Raw genomic sequence first — 26,470 nt, forward strand, 5'->3', positions numbered from 1 at the left:
GAACCTTGCTGTGAGATCAATTGCTCATAGTTCGTTGTTATAAAAAACTTATTTAGTTGAAGAAACCTACGCCGTATAGGAGCTCGCTGTGTCGGTTCATTAGAATATTCATTCTGGTATTTCGTGGAATTTCCTACATTTATATACATACTTTATTCTGCCCTGTACACTCGTACCTCAATGCCTCATTTTGCCTGAATCGCGCAGCCAAACCCCGACGACCGGGATCTGCACTCCAAGCTTTCGCTGTGGATAGCACGCCACAAGCGGCAGAACCGGACGTTCCTGCGCTTCCTGGCTCACCAGCTTAAGGGAATGCTGGTCAGTTGCCGCTTCGGACTCAAGAACTGCATGCAAGCAAGGTGAGTCCTTCCTCCGTGGCTGATATTGCAGCCAAGTCTTTTCTTTCCTGATAATTTTGTTGGATATTGTTCTACAAAGGTGTTCGTTTTAACCTTTCGTTTTAACCATTTGAAACAGGGCAAGTGAAATAAGTGGTACGTTTGTAGATAAACAGCAGAAGTACCAGACTAAAGCGTTACCCACCTACATTTGCCTTCTAATCATCTAAGCCTTTTATTGCTCACTTGGCGGGTTTCCGTTTTGCTCATGCCAAATATATTGTCACATTGAACTAAATGTCTACCCCACTGCAATTTAGCTCCGCATATGATGAAGCGTGTACAGCAAAAAGATCGCACTAAGGTTCAAGATCGTACCCTCCTATGAGTCACAAGGCAATATCTCGCACGCTTGTGCTTAGCGTCCTAAGGAAATGCGTCCCCCTTCTTTTACAGGGGTATCTGCAGCAGATACCTGTTATAGTGCCTTATGTGGTATTTTAAAGCGAAGTTCTATATGGCTAGACGAAAGAAAAATCCGCTGGTTTTGTGTACTCGGAAACCTGCTCCCCCACAACCCAATGCGCATAAGTGAAAAAAAACAGGCTCGAGAGGAGTGAGAAAGGGAGAGAGATTGGCAGGATTTGTCACCGCAGGGCGCCCGCAGTGAACTACAGCGTAAAGTGAGTGATATACATTCAAACCGCTACGTTCCAATGAACAATATATGAATAAAACGACTAGATATGTAGAGGCACAGGCAGCACACGCTCATACAAGAAAGGGTCCGATTCCACCTCTGGGATGTCATACGATGCCGTTGACAGCAGGCATTTTGATATCCATTTATTTTGTTTTTGCTTTCTCAACACAATAAAAATAAAAAAGGCTTTTTTATCACCCATTTACGGGTACTTGCAGAAAACCTGAGCTGGATACGTTTATAACTTGTTCGTAATTTTTTTTTATAATTTTGCATGTCTCAAAACTGTTCCCGCAAGTGGCGCTGTTTGATATAAACAACTCCATAATGCGAGATTGAGTGTTTATACCATACTGAAGCAAACGGCCTCGTACAATGCATTTTAACTTTTATTAGATTCCCAATTATAATCATGTATTAATACCAACCTCCGAGCACGTCATACCCACCAGTAGGTTTTACAGCGAACCTGTATATGACCTGTGTTCCGTGTATCCATTTTTGGTTCGTTACCAAAAATACACTCACCCCCCCCCCCTCCCCCCCTTTGAGGAATAAGACAGTCTTCGCCGCCTTGATTCTTCATGACTGTATACAGAGCTTAAGGGTGTCGTATTCTGTTTCAAATGGCCTACAACTTTGATAATGACCGTGCAATCAGAGGACACAACGGAATGTTCATTGTCCTCACGGATAGAGCTCGGGAATTCGGCTTGAGCAGGGCACAGACACCGAAGGTCTCGAGAAAGTATTTTCTTACTTGGTCTACCAAAGTAACATGTGAACTGATCTGAGTTCGGATTAGACATAAGCTGGGCTGTCGTCTATTTGTTTTCTGCGTGAGCAATAACGCTTGCGCCAAAATCCACCATTATCGCGAATGCTAAGCAGAGACACCTGTACCTCTTGTTTTGCGGAAAATTGCAACAACAAAGTTCACTTGATAGATGAAGGAACTCTGCGATTACGGTCAACTTCATTCTATTTTCATATTTAAATAGCCCACAGTGAAGTTGCAAAGGTTGTGGAATTTCTCTCTGCTTTCAACACATGGGCGTTTTCTATAAGACAGGGAGACCGACGGCCCCCTATTGGGGTGCTAGGATAAAATTCTACTCTTAGAAGTTTCATTACGTAATCACAAAGCTATCATCGCTACCACTATCAAAGCAACAAAAGAATAACCAGATGTACATTCTCTAACCACGTGTGGGATGTGCATTTTATAGGCGTCGCCGGGCATCCGGCTTCGCAGACTGCAATGGCTCTTACTTTTTCATGTTCTACGCGTGATATTGTGAAATAAGTCTTTTGAAAGTGCAAGAAATCATTCTTGCCGTCACAAGCACGAACACAAGGGTGTATTCCGGGCCCTGCCACAAGCACGCTTGATCGCTTCCGTCCCTAACAGAGCGCTGACAAGACAGCAAGCTGGTGGCTTGCAACGTTTATAGCGCTGTATTAAAGGGACCCTACAGTACTCGTTTCCACTTTTTTGGAAATCTTAAATGCTTGCAAAACGTAGTCAACCAACACACCCAGTACTTAGATTAGGGGGTCGCAATGTACCTCAGCCAAAAATTACTGCTTTGCGCCTATCAGATAACTTAGAAACTTGCTCAAATGATTTTAGGTGCACAGCATCTCTTGCTAGGGGCTATGTCCGGCGTCCGTCCGTTGTCCGCATCTCTCCCCCTACACTATAAAAAAAGAAATAGTTAGCGGCGCCCGGTTTCGATCCCACGACTCCCCGGCCGCAATGGAAGGTACGCGGCGCTCTTCCCACTGCCCTACAAAACCGAGACAGGAGCCTTACGAACGCGCCTTATGTCCTTGACTCATTCAAACTACGTCAAGAAGCTACTGATACAACGAAGGCACGCGAATCTGAACGTCAATAGAAACGACGAACTGAAAACTTTAGAGGAGGATGTTGCGTCTCTTGCTCGGGGGGATGTCCCGCGTCCGTGCCCCGTCCGCAGCGCCTCTGATGATGATTGTGGCGGGATGCCCCTAGGGACTGGCCAACCAAAGAATCCATGACGAGATAGCTTCGCGTTCAACCACCATCGTAATCTTCCCGTAGGGGAACAGCTGAAGACGAAGAAGGAGAAGAAGACAAAGCTGCGAAGAGGAGGGTATGAACGTTGCTCTCGCCCCATCCGCAGCGCTTCTGATGGCGATTTTGGCAGGATGCCCCTAGGAATTGGCCAACCAAACAATCCATCACGAGATAGCTTCGCGTTCCGTTGTCATCTTCCCGTAGGGGAAGATGACATCTTCCCGTAGGGGAACCGCTGAATAAGAAGGAGAAGAAGACAAAGCTGCGAAGACGAGGGCGTGTACGTTGCTCTCAGCCGGTGCACCAACGTCAACAACCTTTACCTCACCAACGTTGACGGAGACTACCGATTCTATACCACAGAGACGAAAACATCGACAAGAACATCATGGACGAGTTTCGGCGCCTCAAGCACCACCGCCTACTCACCGTAACACAACAGTACTTGCGTGCCTTTGCCACCGGTGTGGACCCGGACGTGGAATTCCCTCTTTTGCTACTAAACACCAGATCACTCAACATAACGGCAACACGCCAGCTACGCGATAAGCGCGCATGCGCGTCTCCTCTCTCATCTCCTCGCCTCTCCATCTGCTCTATATAATAAACCCGGTCCGCGCGCCGCTTCCTCAGTTGCTGCTTCGGTTGAGACACGCTGCACCATCGGATGAGCTGAATGGACGCCAACAATTCTGCTTTGCATCACCACATAGTTCCCTTTAGGGAGATGGTGTAATTTTTTTCTCTTCCCCGGTCTTGGCGTTCCGCGACCGCTGGAATTACGCCATTGCAGTGGTGTAGCGGCTATTGCCGGCTTTCCTTCATTTTCAACAATGGGCGCACACGATAGCCACTTTAAAAAGGAAGCCACAAAAGTAACGCAGAAACCGCAGGCGACGAGCAAATCACACAGTGCCGCTCCGTGCTGGCGATAGCTGTACCTTTCGCAGTTCTGCCCTACACGAAATGAAAAATGAAAGCGTCTATCCGAAGTGTTGCAGAGTCCCTTTAAACCACGCAGATGAAATCAAAAATATAATTTGCAGGTTAATGATCCCCAACCGGCCGCATCGCCCATGTTATTGCATTCTTCTCCTGCGCCTTTCGTAACATTTATCCTTCGAATGTATTTGTTTTTTCTCTTTGACACTACGCTAAATCTTTGTTTTAAAATTCATGACGTTTTTTTTTTTTTGCGGATCTGTATACTTTGTAGTTTGGCCCTATTAATCTTGCATAATAGGGACTTCTGTATAATTGTACTTTGTACGTTTCTCGCCACTTCCGGTGGGACTCTCAAGCTTGCAGTCTTGAATAAATAAATAAAAAGTTCAAGATGCCTCACCCGAAAGTCAACATCAGGCTACCGCTATGAATAATAGGAATAGAGCCACGAATTTTACACGGATGGCTCGAAATTGCTTGGTAGGAATACTGTGTCTTGCCAGCACTTCGAAAGAGAATTTACGACAACCCAAAGCTCCCTATAGAAAGCATATAAGCAACGCTTAGGCATACGAAGTACGCAATATGGATTTTTTAAAAACTGAGTTGCGTGGAAGACTTGTTATCTCAAATTAAGGGAATAAAATTCCTATTGACTGGACGTAGCGTGTGCACGAAGGACAACTGGTGGGCTGCCCAACAAAAAACGGTTACCGAGAGAAGACGCAAAACGTAAGACGGTTAGTGCCAGGAGGAACAAAATTTCTCAGTCAAGCAATGAATTCGAATGACGTAGCATATCAGTAAATGGAAGTCAAGGGAAACTGCCTTCGTCTGACTGTGATATAAAGATGATGATGATGGTGATAATGCTAGGGGAGTTTCTTTGGCAGAATATACCGCGACTTACACAGTGGCTTGTCACACGTCTGGCTAACGCTGCCCGCTATCCTCTTCGAGAACTTCCTTTTGCTTCATTTGCTCCTCCCTGGATAATAGTTGCAATGGCTAGAAACAGCAGGCAGTGTAGCATAACTGCCCTGACATGCAAGGGAGCAAGCCGTAGGTAAAGTTTATGTTGCTCTACACAGCAGTCGTGGAATGTACTTATTTACCAGAACTGCCTAAGAGTGGCATTCTAAGACAATTCCTTGCATCCTACCACGTATTATTTGCGAAATGATGATTTCCGTCACAATATAACAGAAGCATGGCTAAAGGTTTCCCGCGTTTCAGGTTGTTCCGCAGGAAGATGGACTACCGCTACGGCAACTGCTTCTGCCTCAACTGCAACCATCAAGAGCAGGAAGACGGAGAGGAAGAGGCTTTCTTCCGCTACGTCACTGCCTCGGCGCCATCTGACGGTGGGTGTAACACCCGTGTGAAAAGAAACTTGTAATATTCGTGAGATGATTAATAAGACTGTGCTTAATGTTTTGAGCTCAGAAAAACCACAATACCTCCAAATACATTGCGGTGGTATTACAGCGCTGGATACGAGGAAACATATCAACAGTCTTTCTAACAAACAGAGTTAATGTTTTTACAGCTGAGAATAATATGGATCGGTTCCGGCCAAAGCTGCGTATACGTCGAAAGAGCCGCGTAGAAAAAGTACTTTCGTCACCATCGCTTGTGTAAAATTCTTTGTAGTCCTCCATCTAAAGCAGGTGTGTTGGAAACAATGGCACTGAAATTGGCCGCCAAGACTACTCTATCAATACGCCGAGATTTGTTCACTTATTATTATTAGTTATCTCACAGTGAAGTTATAAACGTTAGAGTAGACGCAATGCATGGCCATCACGGAGGGTGTTTGGTTACAGAAAATGATTTATCGGCACTATCCTGTAACAAATTATATGAGAATCAGCGGCTTAGACGACTCGGAATTATGCTGTTTCATCTACTTTTCTTAGTTACGTAGTCGACAGTGCAGCTGTAAATATTGTGCAATTTACGCCTTCTGTCAATACATGGGCTTCCACAGGAGCGAAACGGACAACCCCATGTTGGTCCGCTTGAACAAAACTGCAGCCCTCCCAAGCTTCGTTCAGCTAATTAGCTAGGAAGTATGCTATATCGCAAATTACAAACAAACGTATTTTATATCGTTATATTTTCGCAAAGTCGAAGGGCACTGAATAATTTTTAAGGCTGGGCGGATTGTACATTGTGCATGCACCGCCAGTGGTTTAAAATAGATGCTACATATTTTGGTAGCATTGGTTTTCAAATTCCTGTAAGTTGTATTTCATTGAGATATCAATGACGTATAAAAGTATACGTACTGAGTTAAAATTACGCATTTACGATTCCTTCTAACTTCGACATAAAAATCATAACTATCTATTCCTATCCACGTAACTTTTTATGGTGCCAGAAGTGTTTACAGCATACCACCTTATCACAATGTTCCTCCCATTTCTTGGTGACGCTTAGCGTAAGCTGTACAGGGGATCAAAGTTAAGTCGACAGTTTTTTTTTTATTTCGGCGCTGAGATCTACGTGAAGGCCACCTCTACAGTAAAGTTATGCGCCCAGGCGACACAGAATGAGGTGGCAACTATCGATTCTGGTAACCGAAATAATTAAAATTTATTCATTAACTTTTTAGAAGCTGCAGTGTGTTGTGTTGTGTGGTTGTTGCGTGGGATCAGGCGGGGTTAGCCTGGTTGGATATGCCGGCAACTGCTCCGCCCAAGCTCCTCCTAATTAGTCAATTGTAGTGTCTTTTGCAGTGTCTTTTGCCACTTCCGTCGCCTGAAGGATGCTTAGGAGAAGGCGCGACACGTCTCTGCGCAGCATCCAATGTCCCCTTGAAAAGACGATGTCGTCCACAGTGCTGCGTGAGGCTGCCAGCTGCAGGCATGTTTGTATTGAAAAGTTAGACCAAATCCTCGTGTTTCTCCGCTGTTTCATTTTGCAGAATTCTGCTAGCGGATCTGTACTCCGAGATACAGAACTGCAAAGTTTAATGGCGTTCCCCAGATTACGCATGCAAGTCGTGATTACCGGCGCAAAGATCCTCCCTTTTGTGACGTGCGAAGTTTAGTTTGACAACTGAGCGAATGCATATACAGAAGTGATAGCTGCGCCTCTTTCACTCTCGGCTGGCGAAATCAAGGAACAATAGCGGTTCTGAGCACTGCAGTTTGCGATTCCGACTCGAAGGGAGAAAATTATCACTCTTGCCGATGGCTCCACCCTGTTGTCAAATTAAACGCCGTACACAGCAAGCACGTAACAAAAGGGAGTAGCTTTGCACCCGGTCAACACTGTCTTGCATGCGTAATCTTGCGAACGGCAACTAAACTTCGCAGTTGGATATCTCGTAGTGCGGATGCGTTAGAAGAATGCTGCCAAAGGAAAGAGTGAAGAATCACGATTTCGACTAATTTTTCAATACAAACATGCCTGCTTACCGCAGCCAGTTAAAAATAAATTAATAAATTTTAATTTATTAGGCAACCGACATCAATAATTACCACCTCATTCTGTATCCTCCTGGGTGCATAACCCCACTGTAGATACGGGCTTCACGTAGATCGAAGCTCCTAATTTTTAAAAAACTTGTCGACGTAACTTTGATCACCCTGTATATAAATCAGTAAAACATTTTGTCTGCCTATAAGGCGGGTTGTACTTTCTTGAAAACGTTTCAGTGTTCTAATCATATTAGTAACAATCTCAGATAAAACACCTAATTTTAACGCACTAAAGATGCTGGGACATTGTTGATCCACAGGTTAATGAGTACCAAACCACGATGGTAAAACGTGCTTAACTGCTGCTTCACACAGAGAATTTGTAGAGGTCCGGCCTCTAACGCAGTGAAGAAGAGATTGCAGGTTCAGTGGTGAACTGCCCCTTGAATTTAATTCAAAAGAATCTATTTAAGCCGTGCGATATGGGCCTAGCAGTGTGGTATTATTAATGCTGTTTTACGCGTGCGTGAGCGCTTCCACTAAAATATACACGCGTTACAGACAACGCTCGCATGGAGCGTAAACTATTTGACATTACGTGTTGCCGAATATATGGCTAACGTGAGTAGGCCGTGTTGCGCCGAGCAGTTGAGGTTTCTAAAAGATCATTGCGGATATTAAGAAAATAGCTATCGTCGCATCAGCAATGCAGGGAACATAAACAGCCCACTGTTCTCTGAGCAATGCGATACATGCGATCGTTTAGCTTTTTTTTATTTTGTTTCGACTGCACCTCCAGTTATTTTCATAGCTTTATGCAAAGCGTTCTAGGCGCGTTATTCTGTCAAGAAATATTTTATTGTGCGCACCGTTGCGGTTTGTTACTTTCGAGTAATAAGCTAGACTAAATCATTGTAATTTCCAAACATTTTTCTCGGTGATTGCATCTCGGGATCAAAGTGATGGATCAAAGCGAAGAGGAGGAATGATGTTCCTCCTCTGACCACCTTCAAAACTTGCGTTACCAGGCGTATCTTGTGGGCCACATCCCACCTTTTCACCTATCTCTATACTAATCTCCCATTCCTCCGCTTCCCCCCCCCCCCCCCTGTAGTAAGTCACTTTCCTTGTTACACTAGCACTTTCTTAATCATCAAAAATTTTTAGGTGCGAACTCATTCGTCATTTGCGCGTACGCTTCATACTCTCCAAGTTCGGCACGTAACCATCTCTGTTGGAAAGTATCATATTTAATTTTTTAATTGTATTCATGTACTCATCGTCCTCCAAAGAGGCACCGCAAGATTGATTTTTGAGGGTAACTTTTAACACCATTCTGCCGCCTATGAACAAAATTCAGTTAAACGGAGGGGCATAGGTACATGCATAATATAACTTATCACCGGTTTTTCGATCGTAATTCGGCTAAAGGTTACAAATCCTTTTGAACCCTACAAGGTTAAAACATTCATCACTACCAATGCATTCATGAATGTCCTAGGACCCATAAACATATTTTATATTTATGACAATATATCCATGACAATCGCGGGGTGAAAGCAACAAATTGCATATTCTCTAGAGCTCATGTGCAAATGAGGAGAAAAATCTAACGTTGTTAGACTAAATGCAGGTATGAGGCGAGTAAGTGGCCACTGTTAAAGCTTCTTACCCGCTATTCATCAAACAGTATGGTGAAAAACACTAAACAAACACCATGTGGTTCGTAGCATTTATGTTACAAAGCTTCCATCCTACGTGTGCTTGTTTAAAAAAACAGACACAATAAAACATTGATGTTCTCTTCACATGTAACTGTGAACAAGTAGTGAACTTTCATACATAAGTATCATTTTACATGAGCTCTTTAATCTTTTCCTTTATGTATTACACATGTTTCTCATATAGACAAGGTACGCGGTTGCTTCTGTCTGGCGTGGTTGTGCTGACCACCAGGGTTTTTACGCTCTTAGCAAAGTTTTGTCGTTGTTTCTCGCAATTTGCTGCGCAACCATTTGAGCGAGTGTTGCGAGGTTTTATGTCGTGCTGTACTTTGCCTGGAATCTAATAGAACTAACTGTAAATTTCTTAACCATTCTAGATAAAAATATTGCTTTTCCACGGAGTGACAGTGGTATTGAAGTGCATGAATTTAAGGGTATTTCAACAGTTCGTAAGGTTAAAGAACTGAAAATCTATGGTTGCCTTTGTTTCGCGCGTTTTTTCGGTATGGTACTGTTAAAGGTAAGTATTTTACGGAAGCACTTGCTAAGTCAAAATAAATAAACTTTACCAAGTTATCCTTATGCAGCACCGACACTGCGTTCCATCTCTTCAAACAGAAGACGTTGTGCTCTTTCAGAGCAATAGGCTCCGTAATAAAACGAACAGTTTTAATCGCCACAAAAACGTAATTATTCCCTCAGCTCGTTAAAACCTATGAACAGCACTGTTTTCTGGCTGCATACTTGCCTATATCCAACCGAAAACAAGCTGCTTTCTACTAACGGCGCAGGCCTGACGATGACCTTGAACGTTGAACCACACGAGTACCTTCCGACGACCACCGTGATGGGCTTCCTCGTCTTGATCCACGGGCACGGCTACCGGCCGGACATGTGCGCGGACACAGTATACGTCCAGCCTGGTCACGTCACCTACATCGGCTTGCGCAAGGTAAACAAAAAAAAAAAAAAAGGGCTACAGATGAGTATTTGTTAACTGATAGTGGTCCCAAAACCCGGTCCCTGAATGCATTCGCCAGTATTGTATTGGCGTTCTTTTAGTTTGATTTCTGTCTGTGGTAGACCTCTTCGTATCCGTAAGATTTCCCCGAATCTCCAACATAATACAGCAGCATTGCATTCTCATTTACGATAAAGCTTCGGCAAACAATACAATTGTCGTATACTGATATTGTGTTAAATTGTTCTAATATACCAGAGCGCAGGTGGTGAAGATTCTCTATCATTGAAAAAAAATCGCACACACCGAGGTCTTCAGTTAAGATCCTGTACCGAGCCTCGCACGTTTCAGGCCTAACTGAAACAAAACAACTTCAGAGGAAACGAAAGACAGCTGCCCGCAATTGACTTATGCTGCTCAGCTTTCCAACTGTAGGAACGGTGCATTTTCCTGTCCACGGGAATTTCGCAATTACGGAAATTCGATTTCGTAGCCATACCTTGAAACCGAACGTCCTTAAATTTATGTTCTCCGCTCTACCCAGATAAAGAGAACAGCCCTGCCGGAGCCATACCAGCCCTTCTGCCGAGACACGTGGCCCAGCAGGCTCAAGGGCTACTTACAAAACACCACTCGCTACACTCGAGAGGTAGGTTTGAAGTTTTGGACCATCTAATGTTTTTGAAACTACGCGTACAGTGGGCTCCAACTCGTTACGATGAAGACGAATTACTTAAATCATTTTATTACTAGCTCTGAAGCTTCTTATAGGATAACGCAGATTATGCTACGTCATCTCGGGTGGACCATTCTGAGTGTCAACAGCATAGAGTAAATGTACTCCCGAAATTTAGGCCCTCTAGACGAACAGATTAGCTGGGCGTCGAGATTACTTGTTAGGCCTTTTCAGTTTGTTAAAGGGGCTTCGCAATACAAAAACAAACATGTGGTTGTTTACAACATCATTTAAATAAACTTCAATAACAACGTTCCTGGTTCTGCGTCCCTGAACGGTTATTGCTTTGTTTCCCATTGCAAATGCCCGCAGCTTCGCGCTCGGCGTATGCGCGCTTGCGAACGATAACACAAATACTTACAAAAAAATTGGCGTGAATACCGGGTTAACAGAGAAGCTAGTGCCCCCACCTAGTTATTATTAATGGTTTGGCTAAGTTTATGCGTGGTTATGTTTATAGATTGGGCTGCTGAGCTCAGAAATGCGGGTCCGATCCCGGCCGTGGTGGCTGCTTTTCTTATGGATGCTAAAAGCAAATACACATGGCCTCTTTTTGCGAGCACGGCCGCTCCCTAGACGTGCTTTTATGCCGCGCCTTCCACGAGTAGCGTTGAGCCCGGCTGCGTATTCCCAAACCATATCCCATAGGGGCCCAGGCCGACCACACCCCTTAAGCAGGGGCGCAGCCATTCAGGTTAAAAAATTGCAATTTTTAACCTCCTTGGATGCAGCACCGTGGCGTCTCTACCTATATGTGCGCGACTTCATGCTAGGTGGATTTTTCCTTTTTTCCCTCCCCTCGTTTCGGCTGCTTTGCGGGCGGCCGATGGTTTCGCTCCGTGGGCAACTTGTGTTGTACTATTCATATTTTTATTCCTGCTATTTCTTCTTTATACATTTGTATACTTTTTTGCGTGTGTGTGACTTACAGTTGAGGCACGAGCTGTGACACAATGTTGGCGAATGAAAAGGCCAGACACTACAGAAATATATATGTGGTAGCGAAAAATGCGTCGCGGGAAAACAGACACAAACTGCTCATCTATACCCATCAGTGGATATCTAATAGTTACAATTTTTTCCCGCTATTTGGACTCCGAGATCACTATCGCAAAAATAGTGCGCCAAGGAGATAACTTTTTTACTTAGTTTTATCTCTGCTGCGACTACCGTGACTTCAAGCTCACGGGCAACTACTCATTAGAGTCAGCGAAAAGAATATACGTATCTGAGTGAGTGTAACACTGCATTAAATGAGACGCCTTGGGGCCCTGGGCGAGCAAGGATGAGGAGAAAAGGGGAAGGTCACAACTCGCACAATGAACACAGTTGCAGTCTTGGGGTCCTAATCGCAAAATAAAAACATTAAAGTCAGTCAGTGGCAGCAAAACGCACAGTTCACACTTAAATGTACAGTTCACAGTGTGGACAATGCGGTTCACACTGAAAACAGTGCACGCTCCAGACAGTTCACATTGTATACCAAACGGGGAAGTCGGCCAGGCTGCTACTCCAATTTGTAGTCGGTTTTCAAGGGCGTACTCGGTAATTGCTTCTAGTGCGCTGGGATCTTCACGGACCCGACTAACATGTTCCTGTTCAGTCGCAGGGGCGGGACATAGAGTTAAAAGCTGGTGGCGATTACGGTCGAATAATGGAGAGAGCCAAATTAAGTGGTAACGATTTGGTGTGCCTTCCCGATTACAGGGGGGCATCAGCGCCATTAGGATCCTGCTGGAGCTGTCTATTTATAAATAACGTATCTTATGCAGCAAAATCTCTGCGTGCATGAAGCACAAATTGTTAAAAATAACTAATCGACATTGGCAACAGCGTGAGTGGTAGCACGCATGATTACTGATATGAAACTCGGCCTGATGGCTTCAGTGAAGAGACTATGGTCAATATCCCTGTACAGAAGACATTTATCAAACTCCTCGAGTGCTTTAGTTGCTGTACAATCCAACTATTACTTAGCCCTTGGTTGGTATATATTTTCGATATTGTTTCCCTAAATTGTTATGACCAGCAGTGCAAATTATACAGAATTCATGACCGAGTGTAAAACGTGTACGTTTGAGCTGGTGTCTTTCTTATCAATGTATCAGCCTTGCAAGAACGATTCACACCTTCCATTGCTGTTAACAAAATGTCAATGTTTTCCTTAGTGGCACTGTTCCTGATAAAGAATATTGCAATGAAGTTAATGTTAACGAAATTCATTGTAATAGTGCTTATAAAAGATCCAAAATGTAGCAGCTCATGCAGTTGTAATATTTCGCAAGAGTAGGACAGTTTGGGTAATTGGCTGCCTTTCTTGTAATCCTTACCTGCAGCACCAAATCGTGTTTCGAGGTGTGTATATAGTGAAAGATCACCCAACTCAATTGTATACCCTTCTGTGTGCTGTAGAATGAGCTTTCAATGAGGGTGTTTGCTTTCCGGCCCGTGTATAATTGCCACATGCGCGTGAAAGTGTCCATCCGCGCGCGCGCACTTCGAGCACCGAGTCGAGCGCTTCTCTAGGAACACGATCGGAGGTCAGCGTTAACTTGCAGGTGCGCAAGAAGAGCGCGGAGAGATCAGGGGCTCAGGTACAAAAGGTTAGCTTCTACCACATGTGCGTGAGCTTCCCCAGCGCCGCAGGCCAGCCCCGCCCACGGAGCGAAACCATCGCCCGCCTACCAAGCAGTCGAAACGAGGGGAGGGGGAAAAAAGAAAAAATCCACCTCGCATGAAGTCGCGCACATATAGGTAGAGACGTCACGGTGCTGCGTCTAAGGAGGTTAAAAAATTGCAACTTTTTTAACCTCTTGGGCTGCGCCCCTGCTTGGGGGGTGTGGTTGGCCCGGGCCCCTACGGGATATGGTTTGGGAATACGCAGCCCGGCTACGAGGCATGCACGTGCCCTCCGCTATTTTGAAGCGCGCTGCTTACGCGCTCTACCTCCTCGCCAGGAGGCAGCGAGGGCCTATTTTTTCTTGGTGTGTTTTTTCTGATGCCACTGGACAAAGCTCAAGCTAAAACTGTCAGAAGCGTTCGATTGGCAAGGAATTTCGGAGCAGTCCGGTAGCATAAGCGACCGCGTGTGCATTCTGCTTCGTCCATAAGCCAATCGATGAAAATTGATCGGTGCACGTTCTATTTGTTGGCTGCACTTTCACAATAGAAAACGGGACTCATAAAAGGCTCCACCGCTCCGTTTGGGGTGAGCCAGTGAAAGCGCTAGATGGATGCGTAACGGCGCACGGGTGGTTCCGTGGTACGACTATTGCTGTTAGCGGGACTCGTTTTTTCGTTACTCAAGCTCAACGCTTCGTTTGGCTGTGGCTTCATGTTCATATTAAGGTCAGCTGGAGACGGAAGCGTTGTGTAGAGGGAGAGAGTAACCTTTGAGAATACTGGGGAAGGTCAGGAAGAAGGTTGCTATATAATTAGGTGTAGAGGAGAGAGAGGGACTACGATCTTTTGTTTGGAGCATGCTGTGCTGTTGGGGCACACGCCCAGTGGGGAACCTCCTAGTCGAGGTAGCCATGGAGGCGAAAAGCAAAAACGCCCGTGTGTACGAGATTTCGGCGCACGATAAAGATCCCCAGGTGGTCAAAATTAATCCGGAGCCCTCCACTACGGCGCGCCTCATCGCCTGCGTTGCGTCGGCGCGTTAAACCCTGCAATCAATGTAGTCGAGGTAGACCTAGGCTTCACTGGCCGTACCGTTCCTCACCACCAGCCGACGCTGGGATGCAAGGAAGGGGTTCGTCAGGTGGCGCACCCACTTCTCGTAGGTTGGGTGGAGATTAGATGTTAGGGATGGGGTGTGCTGCCACTCCGCAGAATTTACAGGTGGAGCGGTAGGTGGTGGGGTATACATGGCGTGAAGGAGGAGATAAGCTTCTCTCAGTTATATAAAGCCTGAGCTTGGCGACATGAATCTTATCACCGAGGTAATTCATTCCCGAAAGTCAATCCACCATGGTTATAGTGCGTGAGTTGGCAACGGAGCACGGCGCCAAGCACAAAGTTTATTATGCTAAGCAGATGACCAAACACGATCGGTACTTTGATGACGTGCGTTTGTTTGAGGAACAGGATAGAGTATGTCTTGTTATCAGAATAAAATTATTTACTCAAAGTTGTAGGAAACATTGAGTGAGACGTGAACCTTCTAACTTTGTGCGCCCGCGCAGAACAATGCGTGCAAAACAAGCAACAACACAAAGCCAAACGCTAACGAGAACAAGCGGCGTGCAACAGCGCCCAGGATAAAAACATTTCAAGTTTGAGCCACAACGCTTCGAAACTTTTGTAATCAATTTTCCTTGTCACTTCAGGCCATTTCGCGTGACAAGCAATGTCTTTGGTCATGTCATAACAGGTTGACGACGCAAAACCTCGGTGACCGCCGGTCAAGAGCAATAGCCCAGTTATGTGGCTTGTCCAGGTCGCCTCACTCGTAAAAATGGCTTTGTGCTGCCTTTATAGCGTTTCGTGTGCTTCACGCACCATTTTTCGCATGTGTTTATTTTCAATTTGTTAGCAGTAATTTCTTGTATCGCAAGTATTAAAGCTCCTTCACACGACCAGAAACAGTTATTGCTGTTGGGTTTGTCACCCTTTGCCTTCTTTCTGCCTAGGGATTAAAACGTCCTCTAAATCGCAAACTCTCTCATGATTTCTCGAGGAGCATACTCGCTTCCATTCTTAAGCCTAACCGTATGTCTCCTCAAAACACTCAACACCAGGCACCTGACCCTTAGTCTATGGAGAGGAGCGAGAGAAAATGGAGCCCTGAAAGAAGGGCCCCGCTCATTGCTTGAGCTTAACCTCTTTGGACTGCTGAATAAATGTTTATCTCTCTCTGTGTGTTTGTCTATCTCGACGCAGGCTCACAGAAGCCCGAAAGGTAGTCAGGAGCAGCGCTGGGCTTACCCCAATGGAAGTCGACGTAGAGATTAACCGAACTTGGAGTCAGCGACACTGCAATAGAAATAGTCGAAGCAAACAAAATCAGTTAACTCTAAAACCAAATACCAAGCACCGGGACAATTAAACCCTATGCTCGCTAGGCAGGGGTGAAGCGGCCTTGAGCCTTTTGGAGCAGCTCAGGGAGCAGGAATATTGCTGTTTTGGAACAGCTTTGGAGCAGTTAAAGAGTACTTTTGGAGCAGCTTTGGATCACCAAAAGGAGAATTTCGCAGCAGTTTAAGTCTGTGTGGGAGCAACTTTCTAGAGCCAAATGTGATTTGTTTCCAGTTTTTCATTTGTGGAAAGCACAAAAAAATTCAATTGTTCAAACTCAACATTCGATCAATGCTGAGCAGATCACTTTTTCGACAAGTTAGAAAAATATACATTCCCAGAATTGAAGCGTTCCACCTGACAGAGCAATCACTAAGAAAAAACTTGAGATAAGTGACGCTTTGAACAACTGCACCTCATTAGACTTCAGACAAGGGAAAAATAGCACCATTACAGCCATGAGAAACAACCAAGAGAGGACCAGAGCTGGGCAAAATGGTCTGTCTAGAAAGGTTACCTGAAATGTTCTGTCTAGAAAGGTCACCTGAAAGGTGACGAAACGGTCAAGAAAGGTTACCTTCATTCTACACCTAACGATACTACAGACAAATAAAGAACCCTGAGACAGGAAGAAATTAAGAGGAAAAGAAACTACGACGAAGCTAGAGATAATCTGAACTAATCCTGACTACATTCTAGCGAAAGTAAAACTAATTAAATGTTCACGTTCACAAAACACAGGAAGAAATATCCTAGTGTATTATTCGCATTATTGGCCAAGTAATATACATTCTTCTAACTAAGCAACAATACTGTGCAAGTGCGTCGTGTTTATTATAATAACGAACGCACCAAAAGTTTATGTTTTTTCGACCGTAAACAGCGGGCTGCCCGGTGGAAGAATGGGGGAGAGGATGAGCCTCCCCTCCAGTCACCCCCAAGGAAGAAACAGGTGGTGTCTGACAAGACACCTACGGAGCTTATTACTTGCAGATAGTTGCTAGCTTAACAGAATCTCCCTTCTCACTTTGTGCCAGGGCATCGCCCGTTATCTCATCCTGGTGGACTGGGCACGGTTACAACCTTTGGAATGGCAAGCACACCTTTGATGAGATAAAATGTTGAGGGTCCGACCAAACAAGAAAAACTACATTAATTTTCTTATTCTTACACCAAGCGGAAAGATTGCAATAACGGCTGGTGCTGGCGCATGCATCCCGGCGCAGCGCGCAATGCGGTGAAGTTGTATTTCGGGCCAAAGTTTGCGCATCACCCACACCCCAAGGTCACCCCCAAGTCCCGTGAAGCCGTGCTGCCATATGGAGGCCGGGAAATTGTGACGAGTAACTCCAAGCTCCGAGCGTCCTTTAGGAGTTAAGCTCCATGATCGATGCGAATGGCATTGAACATCACCTCGCAGTTGCCTCACATCTTGCGGCGCAGCTTTGGAGCAGTTTCGGAGCAGTTCTGTCTTTTGGATCAGGATGGAGCATTAAAATCGGATTGAAGCGGGTTGTAGCAAATGGAGCAGCACTTCCACCTCTGTCGCTAGGCCACTAGCATCACACTATGCACACAACCACCCTCGAGATCTCACATTACACAGAACCCTAACGGTAGAGCCAATATCTCAAAAAACATGAACCAAATACTCCACCAATGCTGAACGCTTGAAAAATACCGCAAAATATGTTATACGCGAGTTTTCACCATACACGTGTTACCCTGAAGCTGCCATTAACAATGCGTTTGGCATAGCCACCATATCTGTGTAGAACTCAACCCAAAATATTTACACCATCTTCCCGCGAGGGGAACCATGGGGTAGATGCGACGCATCGGGGTTGCCGTTGCGTTTCCGTTATGTTAGCGTGTGGATTGCTGTTGTTGTGTGTCGTATATTTACGCAGCATGTTCACCCCCGATGCGTCGCATCTACCCCATGGTTCCCCTCGCGGGAAGATGGTGTAAATTTTTATCGGGGTGGCCGGTGCTTGTTACGGTTGCGCCGACCATCGCGATATCAGGCATGTTAGTCTACATTTCAAATTATCGGTGGTCACCGGATGATGTCATCGGAGGAGCGCCGGCGGAACGACTGAGCGGAGCGGCGCAGTTACCGCGTTTATATGTACGGTGAGGGGAATGAGAGAGAGCAGCGAAGAGGAGCGCATGCGCATGTGTTAACCCGCACCCACGCACAGCTGGCACGGCGACGGAGCGAGCGCAGCCGAGCGCTAACACGCAGATGGCGCTGCGGTGACAGCGGCGCTAGCGCGCAGCTGGCGCGGCGAGGAGAATGGGAGAGGGATGCGGACCCCGCCGGACTACGCCGGAGGGACAAGGCGGGTGAAAGAGATGCGTCGCATCTAAAATCGAAAGTCGTTTCACTAAGGCGAATGCGAGAGATAGCGTTCGAAAGGGGAAGTGTGCTTGGTTTATCTTAGTTATCTTACTGTTTTTACTCAGTTCCGCCCCGACTTCAGTGTCCATGGACGCACTTCAAGCTTGGCGTCGTTTCGCTGTAGTTTCTCTCGTTGGAACTGACAGTGAGCATCAATGTCGGTCAGAGTACTGGTCTGTCCATTCTCTCAAACTATGGCAAGCCGACCAAGATGGTAAACACGGCACCAGCACAAACGCAAAATAAAATCCTGCATGCCGGATATTGGTTGTAAATACGCTAACCTCCTCTCTATGCTGCCGTCCTGTGATCAAAACTGTGTCAGCTTTCTGGCATCAAAAACTGCGTCAAAAATGCGTCCAAATCGTCGCTAAAAGTGCGTCCAACGGTCGTCAAACCTTCAAAGACCAAATGGCAAACGAAGAACGAACCCATGCGACTATTCTTCGCGCACTAATTAAATATGTCTACGAACGACGTAAATACTGATACTTGGTTTGTGAGAAAAAGGTATACTATTGTACTCTTTATTCATGAAGAATACGTGTATTGTCTTATCTAGAAGGGTTCCTTTTTCGCGATCTTCAAGTGACCGTTCTGATGCAATGGAAGACCGGCTTTAAGTGCGCACGTGTGTCCAGAGATCTTATCAGAGCTTTCTGGTCGACCAACAGGTGTATTTGTAAGTGCATTAGTTTTTTTAACAGGGCACCATGGGTCCAAATAAGAAAAAAATTGGCCGCGTACCTGCTCCTTTCGTTGCAAATGTCGTTAAAAGACAATAGTCTTTATCGACTTTTGCCAAGTAAATGCCCCCCTTCGCTTTCCCGCTCACCTTTCATGCTGTTCCTCTTGCGTCACGCTCCTCCAAAGGTAAAGACGCCACAGGTTTGCTTAAATCATTTTAAATTTCCCGCGTGCCACTGCTCCAAACTGGGTGTCTCGATGCCAACGCTGCCGTACGGCGAAGACGCGCGTGAATCGAGGCGGCCTACTTCAACGTTAATAAAACCGCGTTTCCCTACTCCACGTGCGTTGCAAGCAGAACGTGGAACCTATCTAGTGGAACCTTTCGTAACTGTTGTCAGTTGATTTCTTAAAATGGCGCCAGAAGCTATAGTGGCGCGGGCGACAGCAGGCTACGCCGGAGGGAAATTTTTTCTGCAGTTGATGAAGTACTTAATTTTGCAAAAGTCAAGCATGTATGATTTTTTATAAAGGAACGCTGCAAATATCACTTCTGTTGTAATTTGTTGTCTTATATTTGCGTAATGTCTTGTTCTTTTTCAACAATGTTGATAAGTATGAACATTACACCGGACTTAGACGGGTAGATTTAGCTGTGACTATATAAGACTATTGCGCAGGCATTGTTTTACTTTGTCCGGGTGGCTGAATCAAGTCACAGACAGACAGACGGACAGACAGACAGACCAAAATTTCTGGGTTTAAGTAGCCCAAGAAAGACTATCGTCTTTAAAAAACTCCCACCTCCCCTCGCGGGAACCCCTGTGTAGATGCGACGCATACGAGGTTCACATTGCAGCGTTGGACAGCGGAGGAACGGCGCTGGAACGATGGAGCGGAGCGGCGCAGGCACCGCGTTTTATAGCGCGCATAACGGTGAAGGGGCGCGCCGGCGCGAGTGCGTCTGCCGCGGCTATGACGCAACACAATCCACTTTAATCCAATCCAATCCAAATCCAATCCAAGCCAAGCGAAGCCAAGCCAAGCCAATCCAATCCAATTCAATCCAATCCAATGCCCCTCGCGAGAGAGTGTTCGCTATCGGGGAGGAGAGGGGGTGAGCGGCGGAGAACGCAGCTCGCGCGGCGAGGAGAATGGGGGAGGGGCGGACGCCGACAACAACGCCGACGACGCCGGATGCAGGGACAAGGCGAGTGAATGAGCTGCAGTCGCATCTAAAAACTTTTCGCTTTAAAATTTAGGGCTGGTACGAAAATCCAATCTTCCCACCTCCCCACCTCTGGCTACGTCCCTGCTTCTAACGTCCGGACAACCTAAGCCACTAAAGTAAAAGTAGGAGCAACAGCTCTTGTTATATTTATTTATTTATTTATTTATTTATTTATTTATTTATTTATTGATACTGTAACCCTCACTTGAGGGTCATTACAGGGAGGAGTACAAATAAGAAAACAAAACACAATGGCAAAACTTACATTAGGTTTCATGTTGCCGGTAGAACAATTCTAGCGAACTCAAACGCTTTGACATTGGGCCTAGCAACAGCATACTCTGGAAGTCTATTCCACACTTCTATGGTATAAGGGAAAAAAGAATTTTTAAACGCGTCTAGACGAGCCCAAAAAGGCCTTATTGGGTTACAATGGTTCAACCGAGCTCCCCGTTTGGGTGCGGGTTGTATGTATGAGTCTTTATTTATTTTCACTTCGCCTTTTATAATTTTAAACAGGAGTTTCAACCTTTGCTTTTCGCGGCGCACTTGCAGGAGTTCTAGTTTACATGATGTTAACAAATTCGTGACGGATTCTGTCCTGCGGTACCGTGAGCAAATGAAGCGCACTGCTAGTCTTTGAATTTTTTCTAGTTTATCACTCAGTGACTGCTGAGGAGGGCTCCATACGGCAGATGCATATTCCAAAATAGGGCGAATAAATGTCTTATATGCAAGTAATTTAACATCTTTAGGAGCGTGTTCTAGTTTTTGCCTTAAGTAAAACAACTTTCTATAGGCTTTTGAACACACCTCTTTGGTAATCGTTGGTAATATCGTTGGTAATAGTCACTCCTAGGTATTTAACGCTGTGTGTTCTCGTCAGAAAGTTATTTACAATTTTACAATCGTAAGAGAGTACAGATTTCTTCTTGGTTATATGGGTGAACGTTGTCTTTGAGAAGTTAATTTTCATTCCCCACTGGGCGCACCAATTATGCAATGCTTACAGACTTCGATTAATTTTGATTTCGTCGTTTGCGGTATTTACAGGAGCGTAAATTAAACAATCGTCTGCAAAAAAGTTTGATCTTAACCGGGCTTTAGACAACTGTGGAAATATCATTTATGAAAATTTAAAACAACAAAGGACCCAGAACAGACACTTGTGGGACACCGGGCAATACTTTCCATGAACTAGATGTGCAATCACCGACACGTACTTTCTGCTGGCGGTTCTTTAAATACGCGGCTATTCAATTAAGTATATCTGGGCTAAGTCCTAATTGCTGAAGCTTAAAAATTAATTTATTGTGCGGAACTTTATCAAACGCCTTAGCAAAATCTACACAGATGACGTCTATTTGTTGTCGAGCATCGAGAGATAAATAAAAATCATGAACTGTCTCTATCAGTTGGGTAACAGTTGACAACGCCTTTCTGAATCCGTGTTGATGGGGATAAAAAAATTCTTTAGACTCAAGAAAAATAATAACGTGCCTTGTTATTAAATGTTCCATGATTTTACAACACACGGAGGTAAGTGAAACTGGACGATAGTTGTTCACGTCAATCCGATTGCCAGCTTTGAATATAGGCTTTACAATAGCAGTGCGCGAGTCTTGCAGGTAACGAGGATGTTTCCACAGACTTTCTGAAAAGGATTTTTAAATAAAATGACACCCATTCGGCGTACCTTCATAAAAATTCACTGGGAATTTCATCTGGTCCGTTTGCCTTTTTAATGTCAAGCCCAAGCAACTTGCTGAACACCCCTTCCTGCATAATACTAAAGGGATCCATCGCGCAGGCGCAAGGACAAGCCTGGTCAGCATCTAGCTGATCGCTTTCATCTTTAGTGAAAACCGACTGAAAGAACTGGTTGAAAGAATTTGGTATCTGTGATTTTTGCGTCACTATTTCGGATCCAATTCTTATCTGCTCAATTTCTTCTTTTTTATCCTTCAAGTGAAGCCAAAATTTTTGCGGGGAAGCCTTAATGACATGGTGACTAAACAGCGCAGAAGACGAAACACAGAGAAGAGCAAAAACAGGACGAGCGCTGACTATCAACTGGGGTTTATTGGAAAAGAAACATATTTATATACAAGGTCACAAGTAAAAAGCGCGTGCACTCCGTTGGTATCACCTCAGACAATCAGAAAAAGAGTGAACAGGCAGAATCAAAACCTTTATCGGCAATCAAGAAAAGCTACTTCTTTCTCTTGCAAACATACTGAGGCACGACTAATGCAAGCGTCACCGAGCTTTGTTATGTGTGAAGCCTCTATTATTTCACGTTTACGCTGATTAGAATGATTAAAAAGAATGACAGTTTTATCTAGTATGGGCTCGCATGAAGGCGTGGAGCATGACCGACAGTGTTCTGACATGTGGGACGTCGGCGTTCCCTTCAACGAATTGAAGTGTTCTCTTAAACGTACATTAATACAACGGCCCGTCTGGCCGACGTATACCCGTCCACATGATAACGGTATTTGGTAAACAACACAAATACAACAAGTGACATACTTATTATTGTGTTTAACCGAGCATTCTTTGTAGTTATTGGCGCCGGAACCTTGCTGCTTTCGGTTAACTAAAGCACACACTCTACCGAGTTTATTTGGGGCAGATATGGCAACCTGCACCCCATATCTAGACGCTATCTTCTTCAACCTATGGGTGGTCCGGTGAATATACGGAACAACGGCATACTTTTTTCGTTGATCTGGTTCCCTCTGTGTGGCGGGCTTTTCACACCCTTTTACTACTTTGACCAGTTTATTACACGCTGAGGCCAAGGCACAGTTTGGAAAACCCGCCTCCGTAAGTTTTTTTATCTGTTCCTTAAAACTGGCGCCCATTGAGTGCACACAAGATTTAAACAGGGCAGAACGTAGGCTAGAGAACGCTATAGAGTTTTTCACAAGTTTACTATGGCCTGACTTATAGTTTAACAAGGGCTTAACTGATCTGGGGGCGAATTTCCAGCAAACATGTTCTTCGCCGAATTTTAGGGAGAGGTCAAGAAATTGAATGCAATTTTCTTTCATTACTTCAAATGTGTACTTAAGTCCCATACCATTTTCTTTAAATACTTTCAGTATATCCGCAATACTGCGGAGAATGGAACACTTATCAACAAACACAATATAATCGTCGACATACCTGTACACTTTTTTAACCATGCCCGACAATTCTCTCTCTAAGGCACGATCAACCTTACACAGAAAAATGTCACTTAATAATGGAGCCACCTTCGAGCCAATGCACACACCCGACTTCTGTAGAAAAATACCATCATTGAAACCAACAAACGTAGAATTCAAATAAAAAGATGAAGTCAGCAAGGGTTTCAGTATAAAACTTTCCTTTGGACATGCGTTTTATTTTTCGTTTGATGTGGAGGATGTCCTGGGTTATCCAGGGACTGCGCTGTTTCGTTTTCTTTGTACGAGTTGGAACAAATTTATCAGAGCAATACTTTACAATGCTTTTGAAACGATGCCATAATTCTTCCACGGATTCTGAGACAGAAGCCAGTTCAAATTCATGAAGGAACAGTTCTAGATAATCAAGTATAGACGTGTCATCGGCACGTGCAAAATTTTTAATCTTAACCGGGATAAATGGCCGCTTCTGCGGCTTTGCATCTAGCTGGATATTAACAGAGATCAGCTTGTGGTCCGATATTCCCTCTTCAACCAATAAAGTGTTGTGTGCCACTGCTTGATAGGAACACTAAATCAAGCAACGTTTCTGAATGAGCAGCCACTCGGGTATTTTCCTTTACAATCTCTCTTAAGTTACGATAGAACAATATTTCCAACATTTTATCACCATTCAGAGTGTCTATATGTCCAGGTGTGACACTTTCCCAATTTATATGCGGTAAATTAAGTCACCAGCCAGTATCAGCCTTGTGTTGTCATTCTGAAATTTGCTTAAGAAGCTGTTCAGTTGGTCTAGGAAATTAGGCGTGGTACCAGGAGGCCTGTAAATTGCTCCAACAATAAAAGCCACTTTTTCGACGATTATTTTGCACCAAACCGTTTCGGAGAGGGAGCAGTCAATTATTTCTGTCGTAATAGGCGATTTCACAAGAATGGCCACGCCACCACCACGTGAATCCCTATCCCACCTGTGTACAATATATCCGGGGGAATAATACAATCGTCGGGAATTGAAGGGGTCAACCATGTTTCGGTTATTACAGCAATTTGTGGGCTATGTGACAGCAACAAGAATTCCAGTTCCGTGGCCTTATTTACAAGGCTGCGAGAATTCAGCACAAGTAGGTGTAGCTATGCTTTCGGCGCAGAAGTGGATGGGGGAGTGCCGTTTGGCGCAGGTGCGGCAGTCGAGCGGACAGCAGGAGCAGCTCTAGCACCCCCATTGCCTTTGCTGTTCGAAATCGCACAACGCTCATTCTTGTTCTTCAGGTCAGCAGGACGCAGAAATATATATTATCTCGTACTCCCAAAACTACCACTGAAATAGGTGAGAGGGTGCATTGGCACAATTTTTCATGAAATACCTCTCGACTAACAGTGAAATAACTTAATCGAATTCCCGTAGGCACGCGCCCATGAAACTCTAGAGAGAAACGATCTGGCTCAGGTTCCACCTCCTGCATTCCTTCCCTAAGTTCACAGCTCCCAAATGTAGTTGTCATCCTTCGCCCCGCCCGTATTCTTCGGAACTCTCAATTCCTAAAAAGCGACCCCAAAATGAATTCTCACTGCCTCAGCCAAAATTGCAAAGATAAGATCAGGCAGCACCGGGCTCAATCCAAACGAATCACTTCAAGCCCCCCCCCCCCCCCTTCTCCCACCCCACTACAAGTGCTGTACCAAAAGCAATGCCCGAAAACTTCTTGCCAAGTGCATTCCCATAATCAACACGTACCATGCGTCACCAGAGTGTGGCCGAATTCGCTAGCCCCATCTAACAGAACGGAGTGAAGTCAAGCACTGTCCAACGCTGACTACGACCCGAAATGTGGACCGCTAGCCAGAGAAGCCAGCACAGCCCTCGAAACTTGGTATAGGGGGCGCCCACCCCGTCGTAACATTCAAACAGTAATCAACTTGTTATGCGTGAGCAACGAAAAGAACAAGTAGATAAATTTCTACGGAGCTCTGTTCATTTTTGCGCCATTCTGCAACCAGAGGGAGTGATATAGGGCAGAGAACGACACAGTAGAGATAATACGTGGAGAGCCTTCGGAACGCTCTCCACGTTTCCATCAAGACAAGTAAAATCGCGGAGCTCATATGACCGCGGCCTCGACGGGTCTTGCAAGTGCTGCGACTGCGTGTTTTAAAGCGAAGCTTTCTATGCGTCACTGATGGCGATCTAGTTACGGCAGAACGCACTGCAGGAAATCCAACTTTACTACAAAACCAAACGCCTGAAGGGGAAAAAACGCTTCCCGTTGTCAGAACCGAACCTGGTTTCTTCACGTTATGAAGCCAAAGTCTACCTGGTTGCGCTTAGCGTCACTAAATAAGCTACGCTTAAGCGTACCGCCAGTTCGTGCACCCGGAAGCGTCTGGGGGCCATTTTGTTTCTGGCTTGCAGTGTTGCCATGTCTTCCAACGAAAACCGCCACCGGTTGGGACGGGCGGAGTGCGACCGGCCGCCCCAGTTAGTGTCCGCACAGCAGAGAGAGAGAGGCGCCCAGAAACAAAATGGCTGCGCCCATATGTAAACAAACATCACGTGGTGCCGACCGGCCAATTAAAATCCTGGCGGCAATTAACAATGAGAGAAAACAGTGCCAATACTCTAGAAGCCTTCATTTAGTGACGCTAGTTGCGCCATTCGGACACGACATTAAAGTGAAGCTTTCTACGCCTCACTGATGGTGACGTAGTTAGGCGAGGAAAGCCAGATTTACGCAATGCGTTTCCACAAAGGCACATAATCATATCCTACACGTAGACAGGGAGGTCTTTACGCACAAATCACGATACGGTCTAGAACAGGATGACACACTTGCGTTTTTATAGAATCGCTGGTGATGATGAACGTTCCATGAACGCATTCGGGTCGCTCGGCATTTCTTTTGTGTTAGATAAGCGTTGGATTTCGGACTTCGATTTGACTTACTTTGCATACAGAAAGCTTCGTGTTTTAACCACATTTCTCTAAAGAAATGGGATATGCTTTCTCCCTCTCTACCTCCCTCAGCTTTTCTCTTTCTCAACCATAAGAAAAGTCT

General features: G+C 45.2%; 1 protein-coding gene across 1 annotated transcript; it reads left to right on the forward strand.

The window, feature by feature from the left end:
• Positions 1-213: 213 nt before the first annotated feature.
• Positions 214-24,631, forward strand: LOC144166626 (epithelial sodium channel subunit alpha-like). The gene is made up of 5 exons (XM_077696167.1): positions 214-362; positions 5,288-5,415; positions 9,995-10,155; positions 10,709-10,813; positions 24,596-24,631. The coding sequence occupies exons 1-5, from the start codon at positions 316-318 to the stop codon at positions 24,629-24,631; spliced, it is 477 nt and encodes a 158-aa protein (XP_077552293.1). The 5' UTR covers positions 214-315.
• The last annotated feature ends 1,839 nt before the right edge of the window (positions 24,632-26,470 follow it).

This window comes from Haemaphysalis longicornis, unplaced genomic scaffold (assembly GCF_048455015.1).
Source record: "Haemaphysalis longicornis isolate Haplotype H1 unplaced genomic scaffold, Haemaphysalis longicornis Haplotype H1 scaffold_18, whole genome shotgun sequence".
Classification (NCBI taxonomy): Eukaryota; Metazoa; Arthropoda; class Arachnida; order Ixodida; family Ixodidae; genus Haemaphysalis; species Haemaphysalis longicornis.

Coding starts and splice junctions, on each gene's coding strand:
- LOC144166626 (XM_077696167.1), top strand. CDS start 316: ATGCTGGTCAGTTGCCGCTTCGGACTCAAGAACTGCATGCAAGCAAG. Junction 363..5,287: donor AAGAACTGCATGCAAGCAAG/GTGAGTCCTTCC, acceptor CCCGCGTTTCAG/GTTGTTCCGCAGGAAGATGG. Junction 10,814..24,595: donor CCACTCGCTACACTCGAGAG/GTAGGTTTGAAG, acceptor CGTTTGGCGCAG/GTGCGGCAGTCGAGCGGACA.